The sequence below is a fragment of the Pinus tabuliformis genome, chromosome 4_1, assembly GCF_031772625.1.
Source record: "Pinus tabuliformis cultivar Carrire ecotype Pingquan chromosome 4_1, CPIR1, whole genome shotgun sequence".
In the NCBI taxonomy this organism is placed as follows: Eukaryota; Viridiplantae; Streptophyta; class Pinopsida; order Pinales; family Pinaceae; genus Pinus; species Pinus tabuliformis.
This window is the reverse complement of record NC_142303.1, coordinates 990,937,435-990,963,748: the sequence shown is the minus strand read 5'-3', so window position 1 is coordinate 990,963,748 and position 26,314 is coordinate 990,937,435. Positions and strand designations below refer to the sequence as shown.

Sequence of the window (26,314 nt, the reverse complement as noted above, 5' to 3'; positions counted from 1 at the left end):
TTGTTTCCTTCAGTTGATGATCTGTAATGTGTTGACCATGTACTTGTATTCATTTTCAGTATTTACATGGTAAATAACTTGTTAAATAATCAGCACAAGTAGGCATAAATAAATCAGAAAAGTACATGAAGGGTTTCTAACAGTTAGACTTAGAAATTCCAACATGGTATCAGAGCATGGTTGCAGATCACAGTAGAACTGAGGACATCAACCGAGCAGAGCAGCAGCGGCAGAAAACAGTTGTCCCAAGAGACAGAAGTTGTTCCTAGTAGAGAAGCAACAAGGAAGGGGTGACGAAGTGCTTGCTTCATCAAGTTTGAGCCGGGAAGAGGATCAACGCAATGGCAGAGGGGAGCAGACTCGACCTACATAGTGCCCCGTCATCTTTCTCAGTCAGGAAGGATTGATGCCCATGGCCAGGAGGTGCAGATTTTGCTGGTATCGGGATTGCGCAGAGCTTAGAAGCTCTAACCTTCAGGGTGCTAGGGTTTAGGAGGCTGTGGTTAAGTTGCAGAGTGAAGTTGGTGGGGTACTGTAGTCAGAACAATACCTAACAAGGCAAGACCAAGGAGGAGGGAGTTGCTACCGAGGATTTCTAGCCAAGAAATCCGGATCAGTGGTGCAATTGCACTAAAGATCGGAGTGGAGGCATCTCGACATTGGCAGAGGAGTTTCCAGGAGGGAAATCGAGGCTTAGAGGGAGTCACACCGAGAACTTCCAAAAGGGAAGTAGAGGAGCAGTAAGATGGCAGTGAACGGGGTAAGAGACCAGGACAGACTAGACGAAGCCTCAAACTTCGTAGTCTGGAAGGCCAGAATCTTATCCGTTCTAGACAGGAACCATCTCAAGCACTTTGCCTTGAGGACAATAGCGGTCCTAGTTGACCCAACTGATAACGATAAGTACGAGGATGCAATGGCGAGGGCCAAGAGCATCATCCTTGACGAGGTCAAGGACCATGTAGTACCACACATTGCCGAGAAGAATACAGCAAATGAGATGTGGGAGGCCCTAAAGAAGTTGTATCAGCATACTTCCGTGCAGAGGAAGATGCTACTAGAAAATCAGCTACGGTCATACCAGATGCAGAAGGGAGAACAGATCAACATCTTCCTCGGTCGATTGAAGGAGATCCGGGATCAGCTGACTTCCATAGGGGCCACGCCGAATCAAGAATTGATGGTGAGAACAACCCTAAACACAGTCTCAGAAGACTGGGAGGTGTTTGTCCAGAGCATACTGGGCAGGGCGACCCTTCCAGATTGGAAGGAAATGTAGGTGGCTCTTCACCAAGAGGAGAGCAAAAGGCTAAGCAAGGCGGGAAGCAGCGGCAAGGGGGTCAAAATCAAGGAGGAAGAGGAGGATGTTGCCCTAGCATCTGAGAGAAAGTAGGAGAAATAGAAGAAGAAAGACCTCTCCAAGGTCAAATGCTTCAACTATGGGGAACTGGGTCACTATGCGAGCCAGTGTCTGAGGAAGAAAAGCAAAGGAGAGGCTTTCGAGACCAAGGCAGCGCCAGCAATGGCGGAGAAAGAAGTGGAGACAGATGATAACTGTGCCATGAGTGCTCACACACCACTTGAGCGGAGGTGGGGAGACATCGAGCTGTGGTTAGACAGACTACAGGCGATGAGGGGCAGGATCCTCGAGGTACCCAACCTCTTGGATTATACCTTGTTACGGGAGCCTCGAAGAGGAGTAGCAGGACTCGCGGATGTCAGTAGAGACGGATGCGAATGAAGCGACGAAGAGGGCTACAGTGCAAGAGTCCCAAGACAGCATGAGGCAGCAGTGTGAGATGCATGGAGTTATTTCAGCAGTGCAAAGGTCAGAGAGGGAGCACTTGTCAACGACAAAGGGAGTTTCAACATCAAGGGTGTCTCTAGCTTGACAGAGATGTCAGAGTTGGGAGATCAGTTGCTTACTTCTCAGTAACTGAGTTGCAGCGCAGTAGTTAGCAGTGGCAGTGCTATGGGCAGCACGATGCAGCATGATGAGAGGGGTTGTCATATGGATGCAACAGTGGCAGTGTCAGGGCCATGGGTAGCAGTACATGATGCAGCAGTGCAGAGGATGTTGGGCAGCAGGCCTAGCATCAACACAGGGACCGAGGTCAAATGATCAAGGTGATGATCAGTGAGGACTCAGGAGTATTACTAGAGCACAGTTCTCGCTAAGAGGGAGTGTTGATTTGGGGTAGCATCGGATGTGCTCTAGCCTCGAAACTTGGTGGAGAGGCTAAGGCGCATGAGATCTCCAATACCCGAAAATGGTTTGGGCAGATTCTAAACAGTTTGAGAGATATTAAAATAATTAATATTTTCAATAGAGTCCCTAAGTCTAAACTCCGGGAAAATAAAATATTAATGTGTATTAATATAAAACTGTGTTAGAAAGGTCCAAAAGTCATGGATCAAGCAAGAGTTAATGTTAGCTGTTGATTAGGGACTTAATCTCGGTTGTTGATTTGTCAACGAGAAAAGTATAAGAGGAGGATTGAGGGTCACTTGGAGAACACACCGAGTTGATCAAGATTTCGATTTTCTAGGGCAGGGTTTGCTGAGGAAGGCGAAAGAGTGATCAGAGTTGCAACTGATAGAAGTAGAGAGGCAGAGAGGGCAATGGGAGAATCAACGCAAAAGCCGAGAGAGAGGGACACAAAGCCAGCTAGAGGCCACGCAAAGCCAGCTAGGGCCCACGCAGAGGTAGCCAGGAGCTGCGCAGTGCCTCAGAGAGCCAATGTGGGTGACACAGAGGCTCTAGAGGCTGACGTAGTGCTTCCAGAGGTTGACGCAGGGGTTATTAGGCTGACACTGGGCCAGGAAGGGCTGGCGTAGTCCCTAGAGGCAGACACTGGGGTTTTCGTGGTGCAAATTGGAGCTGGGAACTGCTAGAGTGTTTATCCGGGGTTTGAGTGGGAACATTTGTCACCGACTAAGAGGTACTACTACCGAGATTATTCTCTGTTGGGTGAGCCAATTTTGGCACCCAGATTGTATTCTGAAACCGCTTAATAATTAAAACCCTCAGATAGTTGCACCGGTTTTCCCGCATTGGGTATTTTCGGGGACATTGGTCCAAAAAAAACATTGTCACTTGTGTGCTTGTTTTGTTTCCTTCAGTTGATGATCTGTAATGTGTTGAGCACGTACTTGTATTTATTTTCAGTATTTACATGGTAAATAACTTGTTAATTAATCAGAACAAGTAGGCAGAAATAAATCAGAAAAGTACATGAAGGGTTTCTAATAGTTAGACTTAGAAATTCCAACACCTTTCGATCGGAAGCACACCTTCATTCCTGTGCTCCTGGGAGGTGGGTGAGAAGACATATGACTAATGCAGGTGGCGAAGATATGAATGGCACATTGTCTTCGGCTAATGCTGGTTGTAGGGGCTGATGGTTGGTCAACTAGAAGAGATGATGGAAGAAAATTTTCTCCTATGGGATCACCTACATATGGTGGGTAACAGGGCCACAAGCTTGAATATTTGGCAACCCCACTCAAAAATTCTTGTTTAAAAAAAACAAAAGAAAAACTTTTGGAACATCCTTGGTCACATTGTACAAAACCAGTGGGTTCGATACAAAACCAGCGAGTTCGGTGAAAAAATGTTGGTTTGGTATCAAACCAACCATTTTCGGTTCCAGACCTCGAACCAGACCAGTTTGACACACAAATTGGTCGGACCGGCTAGTTCCATCGACTTCGATAACGTTGGGAGAATCTTCCATTGAATTAACCTTGAAGCTTGTAAAATTACTAGATGGATTTTCTAGGGTTAGTAGTGGACAACCCTAATTATCACCCTACATCTACTTATATCTCTTCAAGGGAGTCCTTAGTTGACTCCATATGACCCCCTCAAAAAAATAGCAAACACAGATCTTCTCCCGATAGTCAATCATTATAATCCAAATTTTAACATTTTATTTATTGTTTTAGGGTTAAATTAGGATTTGTAACAGTAATACATACAATCAGCCATATGTAACCTAGACGTCTAGGGCTATTGAGCATTTGCATGGTTAAAAATTAATCTTATCATCAAAATTTTCATTGCTGATTTAGTTTATAGCCCTTCTAGGGCTAGATCTCTTGCATTCTAGGACTGTTATATGCATTTTAATTTTCAGATTTATTCAGTTAATTAAACCCGGCTTAATTCATTATTTCGGCCCTAGTTTTCATTGATAATTACTTGTTAAAGGGCTGTTATAACTTGTTTTATTGATGCAGTTCATCATATTTTATGCAAGTTTTACATCAGCCGTTGCTGCTTCTTCTTTTTGTAGTGTTTGGGGTTCCGTCTTTGACCAATGTTGATTTGCCAAGCTTATTGTCATAGAAATCCAGCCACTCAAATCTGGCTATTGCTCTAAATAAACCACCTTACCTTGAATACTATATCTTTGTGGTGTATTCCAAGTAGTTAGATATGTGTTTTTATACTTGGTTTCCTTTTGCCTTAGGAACGCTTGAAGTTGCTAGGGAAGCCACCCTTATGTAGGATTCATCCTTCACTGAGGAGGGGGAACCTGTTCCCTGGGTGACAATCGTAAAACTTCCACGTTACCATAGTCTTAGCACCTTGGGAAGACTTTGCACTAAGGTGCAAGATTTTGTGATAACAATTAGCATTGTGGCTAATCAATTATGGATTACTAAACCAAGCATAAATGAAAAGATGGACTTTTGGAATAAAAGAAATATGAAATTGAGGAACTAAAACTAACAATTGAGGATTATATCCTCCCACTTCCAATTAGGACCATGTATGAAAAATATGTAAAGAAGTCTTGGTGAAGCATTGGGAGGATGGAGATCATCTTTCAAAATCAAAATCTATTCTCACCTAACTCCATTTTACTCAGAACTGTTATCATCTTATTGTTGGAAATACTGAGAGGGGGGTGAATCAACTTTTCTCTTCAATTAGTATATTTTTAACTTCATAGAGCATTAATTGTTATTAGCATCAGATAAATATAAGCATTCATCAACACCATTCAACAATGCACAATAATAAAGGCAATAGACACAGAGATTTGTAGGTGGAAACCCTTCCAAGAGAAAAACCATCGAACGCTTCTTAATATTTGTCTCCAATAAAATTTACATCAATATTTTCAGCTCCAATTGAGGGAGGCTCCAACCTGAAGGATGCTCCAACACCCTAGTTTACAAGCTCCAACCTGAAGGATGCTCCAACGTCCTAGTTTACAAGCTCCAACCTGAAGGATGCTCCAACACCCTATTTACCAGCTGCAACTAGGAAGACGCTCCAACGCCCTATGTAGGCTCCAACCAGCCCTAACACCACCTTGTCATTCTGAAGTGTTCTCAGGCTCCAACCTTAAGGAGGCTCCACTCAACTGTCTTGCACTACCCTACCACCCTAATCAGTTGGCGGACCACATTTCACAATTTTCAGATTGGATCCCCCTGTTCTTAATGGTCAATACAATAGCAGACTATAATATACTCTAGCGGACTATAATATATTCTCTGCTTCATTAAATTTCCTTCTATGCATCAATCCCAGCTTCATAAAACTTTTGCTTACATCAACTAGCCAATAACATTGTTACATATACTATTGTTCTGCCTCTGATAAAAGACTTTGTCAAGTGCCCTGCCAGAAATGCTCTGCTCAAACCCTGTTGTAATATAGACATCAACGCTTGCAATACATTCATATTCCTATGCATGGTACCAACAAATGTCCTCTGCTGCTTTCATTCAAATACCAAGCCCTGACAACAACAATGAATGGCACAAACAAATCTCCTTTGTTGCTTTCATTTAAATACCAAGCCCTAACAACAACAATGAATCCATTGTTGCTCGATATGTATATCAAATGGCAAACCCTATCATCTCTCATTAATGATCTCAATTGCTCAAGAATCAGTCTTGGAACTTTGTTCATATGTTGCAACAATAATACTACTCATGACACAAGTCTGCTCAACATATTTTGACATGCATACCTTCATATTACATGACTTCACTAAAACATATTTTGATTCAGGGATACAATTGTATATCAAGGTTACTCCTATAGTATCATATCAACAAGGTCATAGCCATATCATTAAGTTCATTTGCTATATCAATAGGGTCACGGCTATATCACCAAGGTCACCTCACTTGGAAGAAACAACTTGCATTACTCAACAATAACTCACATTACTCAGTATATCAAGGGCTATGTATCATTGTCATACTTGTCATTACATATCACTTCCATACTTGTCAAGATTATCTAGAGCACTATTATATCAGGGTTACTGTCATACCAAGAATGTTGTAATACATCAAATTCATTTCAAGATCTCCATATCATATATCACAGTCGTATTATTAAGGCCACTGATATCATTTAGGGTACCGTCATATGTCAAGCTTTTACTATCATATTATCACAGTTACAGAATCATCAGAGTCTGGGCATTACTACCATACCATCAACGTTACAGATCTGGCATACCTTGGAAAATAAGTCATATCATTTTCATCTTGGAGAAGTAATTCACATCAATACTTTGGAAAGGCAACTCACATTACATACCTTTAATGTAACTTGCATTACAAACCTCTGATGCATTACATACCTTTGTTTCAGTTGTCATATCTCACATCATTACAGTCATGAATTCATATCATTGTTATATAGGAGAATAACTCGTATTGGAGAAGAAACTCGCACTCACATCTCAGCAAAACTCGCATTACTTAATGAAAAAGAAACTTGTATCACTTCGCATCATTTTAGAAGAGAACTCATAGTATTGTCTGGCCAAAAGGATGAACTCATATTACTGTATCAGACCTTTGCATCTTTGTTTGGCATCACTGATACTAACTCTCATCATAATCCAAATAGGAGAGGGTTTCTTGCACTATTGTTTTGCATCACAGTGCAAATAGGAGAGGGTTTCTCACATCACTATTTAGCCAAGAAACTCACATCAAGTTTAAAATCTAAGGAACTCCCATGTCTGTTATCGTATTTCACATCACAGTCAACAAATGTATCACCATACAGTAAGTAGCATCTCAGAACATAACCAATTTGGACTACAAACAGAAGCCACTCGAATCCCTGTAGAAGAAGAATATGAATCATAATAGACTCATAGAGAGGTAGTTCAGACTACCATAGAAACTCGCCTTAATTCTCCACTGAAACTCACATCATTTCCTCAGAGATATGACCATAATAAACTCTCATTTTGCCTCAGACAGAGCCAATCAAACTCGCACTAGGTTTAAGAATGTAGCCACAGAGAACTTGAATTGTATCTCAGAACTTGTCAACAGAAAACCTCGACGAATTACATCACCAAATGAATGAGCTTAGATGCCAATATATAGTTGTTTGAAGATGTGAAGGGTCACGTCTATTAGGTGAGCCGACTTGAAATTTTTGGAGGGAGCTAACATGGAGGGAAAATAGATTTCAAATTTTAATTTTTTTCAGCCAATTTTTGGGGTCGAATTAGGGAATAGAATTTTACTTTCGATTTCAATTTGATTAATTTTTCTTGATAAAAAAAATCCCTTCTCCCTTTTTGACTTATTTTTCAAATAAATAAATTTCTCTGTAGCACCTCCTTTGGGGTATTTGACCATTGAATGAGGGTTTTGACTTTATGAAGCCAGATCTCCTCAACCACGAGGAACCTCGTGTCCTGCCATATACCATTGATATCGTTATGATGAGGAGCATCAAATGATGGGGATCATGAGATGCATGATCTTCATCGCTAAAAGCTTCAACAAATGTGGGGCTTCTAGGGTTTCCCAGGGGCTTTGTCCACTGGAGCTTCCAACTGAGGGTTTTAATGGGTTGCACAGATGTCAAAGAACTTTGTTTTTTGAACATGTTCTGATTGTTGAATTTTGTAGTTATCGTTAGTCTTCATAAATTATATTTTATCCCTTGTAATTTGTAAGACATGTTCTTCATGTCAGATTTAAAAAAGAAAACTTTGAAATTTAAAATTTGAAGTTTTGGCTCCAAATTAGTCAAATCAGCCCTCCCTCAAGTCAAGTCGGCCCAGTGAAGAGACACTTCCATTCTAGACATGCATAACACTATTTAAAGGCATTTGACCTCCTCCACAAAGGCACCATTCAACCTCACACAAGAAAGACAGTTTTTGGGCATCCAAGCGAAGGACAAGAAGGATGAAAAGAAGGACAAAGATCATCTTTCTCTCACTCTCTAACTCGCATCTTTCTCTCCTAGCTCACATGTGTGTTTCTAGGCAGCATATTTTGGGCAGGCCGAATATCTGGGTTTCTAGAAGGCTGAATTTCAGCCTAGGGAAGATCAGATCAGGCCAAGTTGCAAGGCAGATTGGAGGGTTCACTTGAGGGCTGTTGACCAGGTTCGACCATAAGCATTGTTGGCAGTTTGACTCATAGTTGACCAGCTGCATTAGATGTATATCTTGTTGAACTGAAAATTTTCTCTAAAAAAAGGTTGTTGGGTTTTTCCCCCAAGTGGGTTTTCCCAGGGTAAATCTTTTGTTCTCTTTGTGCATTGTGTTCTCTATTGTTCTTATGTTTTTATAGTTGAATTTCTGAAGTGTAACTGTTTAATGATAAACTGGAATTCTTAAAAGAAGATCTATATTATTTGAAGTAATTATCAGTATTTCAGAAATTAGTGCTTGTATCTATTGCACTTGAAAACTCGACACGTTTGACCTTCAAGGAATTTTACCGTAACATGGTTTTTAACACTGCTTTTTAATTGATGATGTATTGGTAAAATGGCGCCATGGTTTGGATTAAAGACAGTTCAGTTTGGGAATCTGTGACAGACCTTTTTAGTCTTCATGCTAGCAACACTTTCAGAATATAACTTTATATTCATCTTGAATACAAAAGGTACAAAATTTTATTCAGAAAAATTTATGAAAAAGACATTTCATAGGGAAAATTTCAAGGACCCATTCTTATCTTAAAGTGGAGAAACTTTGGTGAATCTTATTAATTCTTTAAATGCTCATTGCCAACTATAAAAATATTGGCAATATTTTTGTAAAAATGATTTTATATAGTTTCTAGAAAAATTTGGTAATTTTTTAAACAAAATAATATTATCCTATAGAATTTTGGCAAATTGCTTTTGGAAAAAATGTAAATAGGTGAATCCTTTTTAAGACCAAAAAAAGGGAAAAATAGCCAAATGGCAAAATTCAGCCACTAAAGTTTTCCTAGGAAAGAGACATCAGATACCTTCACCCTAAACACGAAGGAGGTAGTTGATAGTTATTCATAATCGAAAGAGGAAAATATTATACAACCTCATGATGAAGTCTTGCATCGAAGGTGCTTGATCAAGAGATATAGAGGTCAGTCAACACTATCAGCAATCTGAACAGAAGAAACAGGATCAGAGCAAAAAACATCTAAATCTCAACAATGTTTTGACAGAAAAAAGATAGAGAAATTTCTGATCTAACAATTCAAACAACACCTTGTTGACAAAAGTTTAAAAATTAAAATGAAGAAAATGAAGATGGAAGTACAAATGTTGACAAAGAGACATTACTTGACCTAATTGAATCAGGGATATTTCCGGAAACCAAAGTACACAAGGGCATAGAAATCTTGGCAAATTCAAGTGTTGTTATTGATGAAATATCTACAATAGACAGAACAAGACAAGTATACGAAGAAGAAATAATACCTAAACCAAATCAGGAATATTTTAAACTACGGATAGAAAGATATCAAGTTCTAAGAACACCTTCTTGAATCCTAATTGTAAGAATCATTGCATTCATTGATCAACTTATCAACATCATGATGATCAAGGTCTATATTCTGGAGAATTTTAAATCAAATGCAACTCGGTCTCAAAAGAAAACTCATCCTTGGAATCACACTCCAACAGTTCCATTCAAGAAGCGTGTCCATAAACAATTCCAAAGAAGATCAACCTAGGACTCAGGATGAATTGAACAATCTACAATGTGATAACACTGTTCAAAAATTGAATATCTTTTAGTTGGGTTTCTTCAATGATGAAGCTTTTCAAGGAGTGGTGACACGTAACAAACATAACTTAGATTAGTAGTTATCATGACCTAGGTGATGTGTCTCTTCACATGCATGTGTCTCTTGGGCAGACTATATAAGGAGACTTGTTGACAACTTTCCAATCATCATTGTACCATTAATTTTTATGTAATATTATTTGTCCTTTGCACATTATCTGTATAGACTCTTGACCATTTGTTATGAGATGGCTCAGTAATGAACCGTTTGGTTCATTACAAGTATCAATAGATACTCATCCTATCATCGAGTGTTGCATATAATCAAGAGAATAAACAAGATAACAACAGTAATGGTTGGTTCAGATGAAGGAAAACTCATATTATCAAGGTCGTACACTATGTGCATCAAGTACAAGCTAGATAATTATCACGTAGAGAAATATGGTGACTGATAACTTGTTGAAAAAAGGATCAAGTTGCTTGCATTAGAACTTATTTGTTGCCTCCACCATGTAACAGTCATGGAATTTATAACAAACAACATTTTGATTGCAATGAATGTGCTATCTTGGACTTTTCATGTTAACAAGTTAAAAACATTTCCTAAAGAATCATGTTACAAATGATTTGGTGTGAAGCGGAGCCATTCACTTGGCAACCAATTTTCCTATGCGGATTTTGCTATGAAGTAATTTTAAGTAAAGAACTGAATATAAAATACATACACAAACAACTTATATATATTTTCAGAACAGCAGAGTTTTCTTCTACACGAATATAATTAAATAAATAATAGTGTCCTAGTGCTATAAAACATATATCTGAAAAATATTTATTTGAACTAACATACAACTAGGAAAGTGAAATACAATAAAATCAAGTTTTGGTTTCTTTTAATCATTTGAAGACTAGACCCAGCCCAGAAACAGATGTAGTCAATGTTAGCCAAACTATGTTTATCAATAGAGACTCGAAAAATATTCATCATAAATTATCAAAATCTAATAAAGAGGATACCGTAGTGCTTTATCCAGTAAATACAAAATATGAAACAAAACAAAAAAGTAATGGCAATGGAAACATTTGGAAGTTCATCAAAGAGAAGAAACAAACTTAAATTCTCAGGTTTTGTGGATGTAAGGCTTACCGTAGCTAAGAAGGAAGAGGATTCCTTGTAAGTGAAGTGTCAAAGTCTTCCGTAAAGACATTTTCAGCATGAACAAGACCCCTCCTTGTGCGATCTAAAGAAGTTGCTTCAAACATCCCTGCATAATTTTGGTAACAATACAATAATTATAAACCTACATAGCCCGTTGATCCACATGCAAGACGTTTCTACCTGCCTATGATAGAAAATTAATTAATACATATGTTCTATATTCAAGAAAAATATCAACTGGTGCAGCTGAATTCATTTCGAAATGAAGCAAACCACATCTTTTCTCTAGTATCATAGGAGGAAAAATACAGAAAGAACAAATAATTTATAAGATGATACAGATTTCAAGAAAATATCCAATCAGATAAAAAGGAAAACTTGCAGCCTTGCCTGCAACACATGGAAAGCAGCAAACTAACCAGCAACAATGTTCACTGTTAACAAAAAGGTTGTAAAAGAATCAAAAAATTGAATGGGGTTGCCCAAAATTCTTGCAAAAAAAATATTAGACAGAGCATTGCATAGGTACATCCCGAACCCAGTTGTGGCATATTGCCCAAATTGAAAACAAAGTTAGGGCACTAAATTCAGTGATTTGGTCTTTAATGCATGAGATTTCAGTTATTTCCCAATCTAGCAAAGTTGTGACTGAACACTACTCTCAAAGTAAACAAAGGCACCCAACATGTGTCGACAATGATATGAGGAAAGAATTTGAAGCATCAGTTTCAAATACTTTTTGTTTACAACCACCCCTAGCAAAAGGAAATGGTGTAACAGATTATAAACCAAAATACAAAAACATTGGGACTCTAGGTGGCCTCTGAGTACAAGAAAAATTAAACTAGATCAAATCGCTACAACATATCATCATTATCATCCCCCAGGCCAAGATCCTCATCATCACAAAGTAATCACACAAAAGGGTTTCTGATGCAACAATCCTACAATCCCCCACCCCATAAGATGTAGAAGACCAAGGTTGCACTATTTTATTACATAGAGCTCTGAAATGCAGAAAATTTGTAAAGTCTATTGAAGCCATAGTTTTAAAACTCGAACTTCGACTTGGAACTGGCCGAGGGTCAACTCCGACTCAAAATTGACTTGAACTCGTTGATTCCAATGACTTGGTCCTTGTAAAAAGTACATTAAATATTTTTTTTTTTTATGAAAAAACATATTTTTAAAGATTTTCATTCATGTTTCCAAACTCAAAGCATTAGAATAATAGAGAGAATGCTCATGAATATATCTATTATATCAAAATGACACCCAGTGCACTGTCTGATACATGTAATATATAGAGATCAGAACAAAAACACATAACTAAGGAAGCTCTAAATGGCCTCTACGACAAAACAATACAACTGCAAGATTACAAATCACTAATACAAAATACTATCTAGTGATCACTAGTAACTACTGCTAGACAAGGCAACATCATCTGGCTCAGACTCTGAATAGGAATCATACCTCCTCAACGCTGCTCCAAAAACCAACTCCAACTGCTCACAAGCTCCTTACAAATGTTCACACAAATGCAATGAGATAGTTGTGAGAAAATATGAGGGGGGTCGGTCACCTTTATAGGCATGGGAGAGGGGTAGAGGGACTAGGAAATAATTTAAACAAAAAAAAATTGATTTCAAGTCCGCCCAACCCGCCTTTTTTCCCACCACTAAGGTCGACCAGTTTGAGTCAGGCTCGGCTGGTCCGACTTGTTTGTAACTGAACCGGATGAGTCGATGACCAACACGGCTGGTTCGGTAATGGATCAGCCGCTGAACCGAATAATTGACCTAGTCGGTCCGAGCAGGGGTATGGCTCGGTCAACTAGGCCGAATCCGAGTAAGCCTGGCCTAGTTTTAGAACACTGGATGAAGCTAAAAAAACACCTTCATTTTTTACATTTTCCTGGTGACATCCTAGGAGTGTTAGATTGTTAAGCTTTTGAAATGAGCTCGTGGTGGTAATTACTACCATCTTGTTTAGCAGGTTGTTGCAGACCCTGTACAACCCTCTATGATCGGCACACACAAGACTGTGGGCACCTATATATATTAGTTAAACTAATATATGTGGATTCTCACATTACTTTGTATATTAGTTAAATTAATATATGTGGATTCTAACAAGTTTATGCCTATTAAGTTCAATATATACCCATGTAATGAATTGCAAAATGTTTTATTCAATTTAGAATAGAAGGTATGAAATTTGAATAACATGTGAAAATCCTTGTATACATTTCTTTAAATTTTAAATTTTGAATTGGTACTTTACTTTTTATATATTCATAAGTACCTTATTTTAAAAGTATTTCACTTTATGCATGAGTATATTTATATTATATTCAAAAGTAATGTATGAGTATTTTTCTCATTATACGTACTTTACTTGCAACACTACTAAGGTTAACTATGTATTGTCATCCACCATTTACAATGTGACAAATAAGTACCTTTAACTCAAGCAATGATAACTCAACCACAAGGGACGATGTCATCCTCTAAAATATGATTGGTTCCAGTAAAGTTAATTTTGATGGTACATTTTTTGTTTTGAACAAGGTTGCGAGCCCCCACCCTCTCACGATCCCACTCCCAATTCGCGCTCTGGGCGGGAGTGACTCTAACAAACAAAATCCGCTCCACGGTTTTTTCAGGAGTGAATTAGGGAGCGTCGCTCCGGGAGCAATTTTTTCAATGGGGGAACGATCGGGGACATTGAAAAAATCTCCCCCGTCCGACAAAAAGGAAGCCCGCGCAGCCGAGAGGGAGGGGACGGCGGCATAAAGAGAGGGGGAAAGGGAGGGAAAAGGGGAGAAGAGAGAGGGAAGGGGATGGGTGGGTAATAAATAGACCCTCTCCCCTCCCATTATTCACTTCATTCATTGAGAGAGCAAGAGAGCTCGGAGCAAGAGAGAGTTTGAAGCTTGGAGAGAGGAGCATGGAGGAGTTTGAGGAGCTTGCAAGGGGAGATTGGAGCTTGAGATTGAAGGCCAAAGAGGTAGGAACTACACTCTAATCTATCATTTTTTTTTATGTTCATTGCTAAATAAATAAATAAATAAATTCTCTATTTCCCATTCTCATTCATCCATTTTTTTGCAAATTCAAAACTTCAAATTTCAAACATTATGGTTATATGACTTGGCATTTTCTTCTTCTTGGTTCTTTTTTTGGTTATTATGGTGTTGGAGAGTAGAAAAAGGAGGGTTGAACATAAAGAATAAGATGCAGAAGTGGAATATAGTGGATTTGATGAAAACCTCAGAGAGGAGTACTTTGGTGAGGAGGAAGAGAGTGAACATGATTCAACCCAAAAAACTAAACAAGACCAAACCCCATTGTGGAAATTTGTTTCTAGGCCTGAAACAGGGAAAGGGGGTGGAACCACTAAATTTCACTGCCCCCATTGCAACAATACTTACACAAGTTCATACACCCATGCCAGAAGGCACCTCTGTGGGAAGAGGCCATGGGATGGAGATAAACAAATAGGCATCAAAACTTGTGCAAGTGTATCAGCAGCAAATAGAGCCAAATACATCAGGGAAGAGGAGGTAGCCCAATACAAATCTAACAAATCAAAGGGTTTCTTTGAACATAGCTCACAATCACATCAACATGCATGAAGAACTCATTCAGCATCCTCCCATGGTAGCGGATATGGAGGCACAGGGTCACCAAACATCTCTTTAAGGCGTAGAACCATATCAGATTTCCTTGATGAAGGGGGTAGGAATGATGTGGATTCAAAAGTTTACCGATCTCTCTATGCATGTGGGATACCATTCAATGTTCTTCGATCACCTTATTGGCATGAAATGCTTTATGCCATAAATGATGCCCCTAAAGGATACAAGAGCCCTAGTTATGACAAGGCTACAACCGTTGCACTTGATCATGAAAAAGCAAAAATATCACATACTTTGCATAGAATGACAAATTCCTGGACTGAGCATGGGGTGTCCATTGTATTTGATGGATGGACAAATGTAAAAGGCAAGCTATTTCCAAGTGTTCTAGTTGTGTTTGTTAGTGGTGCCATATTTCTTTCAGCATATGATTATTCAGATAAGTTCATGTTAAAATTGGCAACTAGGGCCAAACTCCATGTGGGTCCTCTAATATTTTTCTTGGATCCCTCTCATCAAGAGGTGTAGGATTGATCTAAAGATCATCCGATTCTGATAAGTGTTCATGGAGTTATGAATGTATTTGTGTTATAAGACAATTTGTCAACATCAGCCAGCAACTAAATAACACCCACATGTGCTCAACGTTTTAGTATAAAAAGAGGTGACTTGATAGTCATTTCTACACACACTCCACTCTTGATTTCTCTCCTCTTGTCTTGGGTTTTAGTGGAAGAGAAATCTAGGAGAGGGAGCCCTAAACGCAGAAGGTAAGGAGCCCTAGCATGAGACCTAGACGCAGTCAACAAAGAAGCCTACACGCTGCCCTAAACATTGGTCATATATAGCCCTAAACGTTGGTCTAATCCAGTCCTAAACGTTGGTCTAATATAGCCCTAAACGCTGATCTAATACATCCCTAACCGCAGTCAAACAAGAAGGTCTTAGCCACAGCAAATGGAGGGCCGAGTTGCTGTAAAAGAGGTCGAGGTGGGGCAGACTGTTTTAGGGCTGCGTAGAGGTGTCTTGGGTGCAAGAAAGGGTTTCGTATGACACTATATGAAGAGGCCTAAACACAGGTCCTATGCTGTTGTTCTAAAGATCCCTAGCCGCAGTCAATAAGTGGAGATCAACTGCCGCAGTCCTAATTCTAGCCTCACCCTAACTGCTGGTCAAGGAAAGCTGGCTGCAGTCCTTATGGGGTTGACCATGGGATAACATGTAGGCTATAGCAGTTGGAGCAGCATGCTAATATGTGCGAATAGGTAGGACTGTTGATGGCCCAACCTAAAGGCTGCCCAGAATTCCAATGCAGCAAATAGAAAAGTTCAGCAAGGCACAACAATGCAACTTGGGACAACAAAGTGGCAAACATAGTGCAGCAATGCCACATAGGATACCAATGCCACATAGGAGCAGCAAAAGCACATTGGGATAGCAGTGGCAAGCATGGTGTTGCAAGGGACAACAACATGGTAAATAGGACAGCAAGGACATGGTGCTTGTTAGAGCATGTTACAATGGGACAGCAGCAACAACAATGGGACAGCAAATGCAATCAGGGTGGAGCATGATAGATGGGACAACAAGGACATGGTGCTTGCATGGGACAACAAGCAACCATGGTGCAGCAGTATGAGCAGTGACAGCATTAGCTAGATGTCACAGTATCAGAAGGTGCAGCATAAGGTGCAGCAGTATGACGTGTACAGCATGGTCATGAGGTCCAGCATTGTGATGATGGGTGCAGCACAGTGAGGTGCATCATGATGACGAGATGCAGCACAATGATAGGTGAAGGAGTCACCTTGGAGAATCAGTTGAAGCAACATGTCTTCAACTAATCTCATGTATCATCTTCTTAGAGATGATCTATGCTCTTATCTAGATAAGTCAAAATGTTGACTTCTGTTGTAAATGTACTATCTCTCTCTCTCTCTCCTAAACTATTAAAGAACACATAAGAAGAATTGATCAAGGGTTCCCCCACATTGGGGTTTGTCCCTGGCTAGAGCCACATCTTGTTTCCTCTTGTCTTGGCTTGTCTTCTGCGATTTATGTTTATGTTCTATATGCAGTTTCCTTTAATGCTAATGTGATTGCTAATCTGGAAAAGATATTAAGCTAACTGTGGAAATTGAAATAAATTGCTCTAAGCATAGAACATACCTAAAATTAATATGGTATCGAAGCTGAGGTGAAGACAAAGACCAAGCAAGAGTGAAAGAGCAATCACCGAAGGAAGTTGGGAAAAGACAAAAGGATCAATGGATTCCTCATCCCTCTTCAATTCACCAAGGTGAAGTCGAAGCAGAGAACATTATCAGAATGGCGCAACTAAAGCTTCTGATGGCCTACCTAAAGATCACTTCAATGGGAAGTCCAAGTCTAAGGGTGGAAGGAAAGGCAGATGCCTTGTTTGTAATAAGTTCGGTCATTATGCGAAGGAGTGTCCGAATAGCAGTGACACATCACTTGATGAAGATAACAATCATTCCAGGGACATCTTCAATGATTGAAGGAATGATAGGTAATTCAGGTCATCAAGGAAATAGCTGACTCTTCAAAGAAATCAAGGAACCCTAGGTATGAAGAATCAAATATTGTTTCTGATAAGGTAAAGAAGCGTTATCTTGTACTGGCCCTCTCCTTCAGACTCTTTGGGAATCTGGCTTATTGATTGTAGTGCTTCAAGGCACTTCATTGGATAGAAGGGTGCTCTCTCCAATTTGGTAGAGATGGAAACAATCATGGGATTATACTTGGATTCAATGCCACCTATCCCAGAAAGGGTGTAGGGAATGTTACCCCTCAATTGAATGAGGGTAACTCGATTCATTTACAAGAATCTCTTTTATGTACCTGATCGCAAGAAGAACCTGGTGCCCATTCCGCCAATGGAAATCAAAGGTTTCTAGGTGGCATTCATCGATGGAAAGGTACGTGTTTGAAAATGGAATTTTCAAAAATGCTTTTACTCATAGGTTCCGGGTTGGAAATTTGTATCAAGTTGTAGGAAGTCCATTAGGGACCATGTCAGTTGACACCTCATCTATAGCACCGGAGGTCTGCTTATTGTGGGGCCCTAACCGATGTGAGTCAGATAGTGTCAGGGATGCCTGAATTCAAGAAAACCATGAAGGTACATGTCCGAGATGTACCGAAGGAAAATCTTACAAGGGGACCATTCCCCTAATTTAGCAGGTCCCAGGATTGGAACAACCCGAGGGGTTTGAGATTCATGATCGGGAATCTCATGTATGCAAGTGGAAGAAATCCCTCTATGGCTTGAAGCAAAACACCCCGGGCATAGTATGAGAGGATTGATAGCTGTCTGATGAAGCTGAGATTCACTAGGAGTAAAGCTGATCCAAACCTTTGCTTGAAGGTTGTGGATGATAGACCTCTCATACTATTGAAGTTTCTAAGTCTACTTAGTTAGAAACCCTCCGTGCACTTTATTGATTTATTCCTACCTACTTGTTATGTTACTTAACAAGTTATTTACAATGTAAATACTGAAAATAAACACTAGTGCATGCTCAACATATTACAGATCAACAACTAAAGGAAACAAAAACAATCACACCATATGACACCATTATTTTTGGACCAATGTCCCCGGAAAAACCCAATGTGGGAAAATCGGTGCAGCTAGGTGAGGGTTTTCTAATTAAGAAATATCAAAGTACAATCCGGGTGCCGAAACTGGCCTACCCAACAGAGAATTTCCTTGGTAGTAATACCTCTCAGTTTGAGACAAATCTCCTGGCTGAAACCCCGGATAATCCTTCCGGCAACTCCTCAGCACCAATCTGCCCCAGAAACCCCAGCGTCAGCCTCTCTCTGGACTGCGTCAACCCCTCTCTGCCCAGCGCTAGCCCTGTGTCACCCGGATGGGTCTGTGTCAACCTTAGGATGCCCCGCGTTAGCCCTCTAGCCCTCTATGTCAGCAACGCTAGCCTCTCTAAGGCTCTGCACAGCTCCCGGCTACCTCTGCATGAGCCCTGGCTGGCTCTGTGTCACTCTCCCAGGCTACTGTGCTGCTCTCCCGGCACTGTCTCTACCTCTCTGTCTCTTTGTACTCAATGCCCCTCAGCTGCAACTCCCGATCACTAATTCTATCTCTCTTAGCAAACCCCGCTCTAGAGAATAGAATGACTGATCACTCTGGTATATTCTCCAAGTGACCCTCAAGCCTCCTCTTATACTTTTCCTCTTGACATATCAACGGTCGAGATTAAGTCCCTAATCAACGTCTAAGATTAGATCTGGCTTGATCCATGTCTTTTGGACCATTCTAACACAGTTTCATATTAATCCACGTTAATATTTTATTTTCTCTAAGTTTAGACTTAGCGACTCCATTAAAAATATTAATTATTTTAATATCCCCTGAACTGTTTAGAATCTACCCAAACCCTTTTTGGTATTGGAGATCTCATGTGCCCCAACCTCTCCACCAAATTTCGTAGCTAGAGCACATCCGATGCTACCCCAAATCAACACATACCAGCACAGGACGACCTCTTTCTAACAGGTGCAGACCCTCTCAATTACAGAAGTAAGAGGGAGTTGGATTCTGGATTTGGAATGGTGAACTACAAGCCCATGACTACCTCGATGGAGCTTAGCTTTCAGAAGTTATGTGGTGGTGATGTCGAACCAGATTTGGGAAATGCCTCTGAGTTTCATAAACTCATTCGCTTTGATGTTCTTCGTGAACTTCCGTCCAGATATATGTTTTGCAGTTAGCATGTTGGGCTTATATTTGGTTGAGCCTCACTGGATTGGTGCCAAGAATCTTCTGAAATATCTTCGAGGCACAACCTCTCATGGATTGAGATACACTGCCGGAAATGTGAAGTTGCATGATTATTCGAAAGCTAACAGAGCAGGCAGTGTGGACTCTGTGGAGGATCTCAAGAGCACTTCGGAGTGTTGATTCTCTTTGGGTTCTCCTCGATATCTTGGATGAGCAGGAAGCAGAGGACGGTTGCTTTGAGCACCGCTAAGATCAAATACATAGCTACGAGTATGACCTCGTGTGAAGCTGCCTGGTTGTGGAAGCTCTTCAATGAGTTGTTTGTACACATGATGGATACCACCACGATATTCTGTGTCAACCAAGGGGGGATTCGATTGTTGAGGAATCTCGTATTCTATGATTGCTCTAGCATATAGACATCAGATACTACCTTATCTGGGATATGGTATGTCAATGAGCGAGGAGGCTCCATCGCATTGAGACTGATGTACAAATCGCAGACATTCTGTCAAAGTCCCAAGGAAAGGTCAAATTTGTGACTTTCCTGAACGACTTCGAGTTGTTGAGAGACCCTCTTATGAGGGTCCTGCATGTTGCATGCATTGAGCTTTGGGAGCTCCAAGGGGCTTGGGGTACTTACAGGAGCAACAAGCGACCATAGGGCGACTCACCCTCCCCTAATGGTGCGCTGTGTACAAGGTGAATGGCTCAGCCTTCCCCTGTAATACCCTGTGGCGACTTAGGGACAAGATGAGTGGTTCTCCTATCGAGGCATCCTACCCATGCAGTCTGGGATTCATGGGAAGTACCTCTCATCTGGCCAATGAGCAGGGAAATGGGGTAGGGACCATAGTAGTACTATCGATGGACGTATCGTTGTATCTACTGTACTCCCTATGCTAGGATGACCTCCATTAATCTGGGATCAATGAAACTGATTTGGGATCAATATGAGTGGTTTACGACACTCTCTTGTGATATTGATTTGGGATGAATAAAATTGACTTCGGGTCAGTAAGAGTGATATGACTCACTCTCTTGACACCAATCTGGGATCAGTAAGAATGGTATGGCAAACTCTTCATATGGAACTGACTTCGGGTCAGTAGAGAATGGTATGAGCTAAGTCATAGGACACATCCTCCAAGGTCCCGTGTCCCGTATTTAACGTGTCGGACACAAAAACAGCCCTAAAACGCGTCAAAAACGTTTTTCATCGTGTCATGTAAAATGTAAAACATATTCTGGCGTTTTCATCGTGTCCTTCATCTGGAAAACGAGTATTTGGTTGATCGAAAACATTGCCATAACGTTTTTCCTCCGGTTGAATACGTACCCCACGAAAAGTGTAGTTTAAAGCCCATCTGGAACAACTTCCTCGAGTATAAGCCCAACATCTGAATTAGCTGCTACGCCTTCAGTTTTTGTTCAATTACCCACTGCAACATCTTCAATTTCTGTTCAACCACATGTTGAAACGCCTTTAGTCTCTGTTCAACAAATGCCTGCAATATCTGAATCAGCAACTACACAATCAGTTTCTGTTCAACAACCGGCACCAATGCAATCAGTTTCTGTCCGCAATCAGTTTCTGTCCAATCACTGGATGCAACACACTCAGTTTCTGTCCACCCACCTGCTGCAAATGTGATACCCTCCTCGGACCAAACAAGTAGACATTTCTCTTTTATTTATTATAGAAGTAGAAGTTTAATAATTGATAAGCATAATATAGTCGACAGTGAATTTCATGCATATCGTGATATACTTGTGTGAATACCCTAGTTTATTGAATTTGGTAGCCTCTAGGGCTATATTCTAGAAATTGAGCGTGGAGAGAGGATCATAGTTTGCATATGGCATAGAATGATCCATGAAAGTCGAGAAAAAGTTTTGATATATAGCTAGGTCAATCACTATTATATTTATAAACAAGTGCATGGAACCATTAATATGACTATTGATCTCTAATTCTTTCTTATATTTGTGATTTATTTTAAGTTTACATTTAGCATAGGTATTTCTATAACCAACCAACTAGTATTTATGTGAATGCAAGTGATCATATTTCTTACTCTCTCAAACTATTGTTCTCATCACTAATCAGACACTACATTTAATTTGCCACATCACTCTTGCATTTCTTTGATCCTTTACACAGTTCCTCCACATCACAAAGTGTAATAATATGGAAATATGTTGTGGTTGTGCCCTCTTTCAAACTGAAATTCCATGATATTATTAAATGTCATGCTAGTTAAACTCCAAATCCCTTCCTATACTAGTATTAATTCATTGACTAACCAATCCATTTAACTTGCAAGAGGAATCATTTCCAATGTATAGTTATAATTTATTTACTACCCCAAAGTAATTTAAGGCAGATTTATACCAGTTTCTTATCATTATTCTCCACATACTCATGCAAAGACACTTCTGAAAAGAGGATAGCTCTTGTATAAGCCCAACATCATCTGGAACAACTTCCTCGACTTAAGCCCACGAAATGTGAACTTTGAAGTAATTATATTTTAATTTGATTAGATAAGTTGCAGCCTGCAATTTAATATGGATAAAAAACTATATTTCGGTATATATATATATATATATATATATATATATATATAGAGATATATAGATATATATATATATATATATCAAATATATATAAAACGTGTCCCTCCTGTCCTGTTTCCAGGTCGCTGTGTTTCGTATTGAATACTCATATTCACGTGTCCTCCATGTCTTGTGTCCTCGTGTCATGTGACTTAGGGTATGAGACATTCTCGATCAATTCTTCTTCTTCATGGTTCAGCGGAGCAGAGCAGAGTAAAGCAGTGCAAGGCACTTATGGCAGAGATAGTACAGTCGGACATATGGATCAGCGGATGGAGTTCTCCCTAGTTGAGAGAGAGTGTTAAACTTGGCAACTAGGGCCAAACTCCATGTGGGTCATCTTATTTATGGCAGCTGATATTTTTCTTGGATCCCTCTCATCGAGAGGTGTAGGATTGATCTAAAGATCATTCGATTCCGATAACTATTCATGGAGTTATGAATTTATTTGTGTTATAAGACAATTCGTCAAGATCGGCCAGCAATTGAATAACACCCACATGTGCTCAACATTTTAGTATAAAATGAGGTGACTTGATAGTCATTTCTACACACACTTCACTCTTGATTTCTCTCCACTTGTTCTGAGTTTTAGTGGAAGAGAAATCTAGGAGAGAAAGCCCTAAATGCAGAAGGTGAGAGCCATAGCATGAGCCCTAGACGCAGTCAACAAAGAAGCCTACACACTGCCCTAAACAGTGGTCTAATCCAGCCCTAAACGTTGGTCTAATACAGCCCTAAACGTTGGTCTAATCCATCCCTAAACATTGATCTAATACAGCCCTAAATGCTGGTTTAGTCCAGCCCTAACCGCAGTCAAACAAGAAGGTCTTTGCCGCATCAAATGGATGGCCGAGTTGCTATAAAAGAGGCCTAGGTAGGGCAGACTGTTTCAGGGCTGTGTAGAGGTGTCTTGGGTGCAAGAAAGGGCTGTGTATGACGCTATACGGAGAGGCCTAAACACAGGTCTTATGCTGCTGTTCTAAAGATCCCTAGCCGCAGAAATAAGTGGAGATCAGTTGCCGCAGACCTAATTCTAGCTTCACCGCAACTGTTGGTCAAGGAAAGTTGGTTGCAGTCTTTATGGGGTTGACTTTGGAATAACATGGAGCCTACAGCAGTTGGAGCAGCATGCCAATATGTGAGGATAGGTAGGATTGTTGATGGCCCAACCTAAAGGCTGCCCAGAATTCCAATGCAGCAAATAGAAAAGTTCAGCAAGGCACAACAATGCCACTTGGGACAGCAAAGTGGCAAACATAGTGCAGCAATGCCACATAGGAGCAGCAAAAGCACATTGGGACAACAGTGGCAAGCATGGTGCTGCAAGGGACAACAGCATGGTAAATAGGACAGCAAAGACATGGTGCTTGTTGGAGCATGTTACAATGGGACAGCAAATGCAATCAGGGTGGAGCATGACAGATGGGACAGAAAGGACATGGTGCTTGCATGGGACAGCAAGCAACCATGGTGCAGCAGTATGAGAAGTGACAGCATTAAATAGATGTCACAGTATCAAAAGGTGTAGCAGAAGACGTGTACAGCATGGTCATGAGGTCCAGCTTTGTGATGATAGGTGCAGCATGGTGAGGTGCAGCATGATGAAAAGATGCAGCACAATGCTAGGTGAAGGAGTCACCTTGGAGAATCAGTTGAAGCAGCATGTCTTCAACTGCTCTTATGTATCATCTTCTTAGAGATGATCTATGCTCTTATTTAGATAAGTCAAAATGTTGACTTCTGTTGTAAATGTACTATCTCTCTCTCTCTCTCTCTGTTGAACTATTGAAGAACATATAAGAAGAATTGATCAAGGGTTTCCCCACACTGGGGTTTGTCCCTGGCTAACGCCACATCTTGTTTCCTCTTGTCTTGGCTTGTCTTCTGCGATTTATGTTTATGTTCTATCTACAGTTTACTTTAATGTTGATGTGATTGCTAATCTGGAAAAGATATTAAGCTAACTGTGAAAATTGAAATAAATTGCTCTAAGCATAGAACATACCTAAAATTAGCAGTTCAAGACCGCCATCAACATTGCAGAACCCTTACTTGAAACAACTGAACGTATTGGGTCATACAATGTCATCCAAGTCATCACTGATAATGCTGCTAATAGCCTAATTGTAAGGCAGTGGGAGCAATTATTGAGAATAAATACTCCAATATATTTTGGTCTGGGTGTTTGGTTCACACAATGAACCTTTTGTTGCATGATATTATTAAGAACAAAAACCAACAATACAAATGGATTGGTGATTTGTACAAGAGAGGCAAACAAATGATACAATGTATTACAAATCATAAATATACCCATGGGCTTTTCCGCAGTCACTCAAGATTGGAGCTATTGAAGATTGCGAAGATTAGATTTGCTAGCTATTACCTCCAGGCGCCTTTTGAGGGTAAGAGAGTCATTGGCTAGTATGGTCTCAAGTCCACACTGACAGGTATTAAATGACAAGGCTACAAATGCAGGTGACAAGCAAGGTTTTGAACAAGTGGAGGAGACCGCTCTTGATGGTCTATTTTGGGCACGTGTGAGGCATGTATTGAAATTTACCAAGCCCTTTATCACATGATTCGTTTTGCAGATACAGATAAACCAATGATTGGGGAGGTGTATGAGTAGATGGATACCATGTTGGGGCAAATAAAAGATATTCTTCAGAAAGATGATCCCAACTTGTATACACTGATTCACGATTGTGTATGTACATGGTGGAATAAACTTAATGTTCCACTACATGCTTTGGCGTATATCCTTACACCAAAATACTACTCTCCATCTTGGTTGGGCCAACCTGCACCTAGGGGTGGGATTAGGGTCAAACCCCATATAGATGAAGATGTATCTACAAGGTATTTGGAAGCATTAGACAAGTTGGTACTTGATAGGGTGGAGTGTGCTAATGTGCATCGTTAATTAGGCAGATACTTCAATTGCACTGGTTTGTTTGGTTTTTTGCAAGCAATGGAAGATAGAGACAGATTTGATGCTCTCATATGGTGGGAAGCATATGGCGGCATGGGACTTTTGCCAAAATTGGCAAAAAAGTTCTCTCACAAGTTGTAATACTTCTTCTACAGAGAAGTGTTGGAACACCTACAACTTCATACATAATGTGAGAAGCAACAGACTCAATGAAAATCGGGTAGAAAGCTTGGTTTATGTGCACTATAACTTGAGATTGTTGAGTCATTACTGTGATCGGGCTTATGAGGATCCAACATATAAAATTTGGGACAACCACCCAGAGGACGATAATTTGGAGGCTGACACTACACATCTTGAAGAATTGGAAGAAGAGCTTATGAGAGATGAAGATGAAAGAAATACAACCATGCCACCCCCACCATCCAGTAGCAGTGTTAGTGCTCGAGTTCCAAGTATTGTTCCTTCGTTGCCGCTGCCTCCTCCATCTACATCCTCACGTGGAGGGCATGCGGCTTCTAGTTCTGGTCATGGGACTGTGCAGGAGAAGGCTCCTAGAAGACTTCTAGTTCTTGGTGGCAAGAGGAAGTTGTAGATAATAGATTTACTCGTCTTTTGAATTTTCTAGTTTCTAGTAGTTTTAATAATTGTTGACTCTTTCATATTTATTATGATATTTTTTGTAAACAATTTATGATTATGACAATTTAAGTTTGAAGTTTGAAGTTGGCAATTATAACTCATTGGTAGTGAATTATGAATATGATGCTTCGTGAAAGTTGAAAGTTGTTTCATTTCATGTTAGATATTCTTTGTTGTAAAGGTTAAACTTTAAGTACAACTTTGATGATCAATTATGATAAATGTTATATATTGAATTTTGAAAGCTTGAAACTTTAAGATTGATGAATCATGAGACTCAATATGTTGTATGTTACTAACTTGTGTATGTGGTTGATGAAGATTATAACTTCTAGATGATTGTTGTTATATGGTTCAATCTATGTTTCTTATGTTTTTTATATCTAATTCATCATTCTACATGCTTTTGTTGACATATATGCATCAAAATATTAAAAATATATATTATATAAAAAATCGCTCCCAAACTGGGAGCTTTTGAAAATGTTTCTCCCACTCCTGCTTCCTGATTTCGCACTCGTTC

The 26,314-nt window shown here is 39.9% G+C and overlaps 1 protein-coding gene across 2 annotated transcripts in view; it reads right to left on the bottom strand.

Moving 5' to 3' along the window:
• LOC149179475 (zinc transporter) overlaps positions 1 to 26,314 on the bottom strand; it is a 328,009-nt gene that overhangs the window by 59,168 nt on the left and 242,527 nt on the right. Inside the window, exons 11-12 of one of the 2 annotated variants that reach the window (XR_016258286.1) lie at positions 11,173 to 11,290; positions 9,327 to 9,396 (exon numbers count right to left, since the gene is read on the bottom strand). Coding sequence is in view for 1 of the 2 variants with exons in the window: in XM_089420675.1 (XP_089276801.1) it covers positions 11,178 to 11,290 (113 nt within the window). In the remaining variant the exon portion in view is untranslated. The remainder of the gene's footprint in view (positions 1 to 9,326; positions 9,397 to 11,172; positions 11,291 to 26,314) is intronic. The other variant, XM_089420675.1, reaches the window with a different exon arrangement.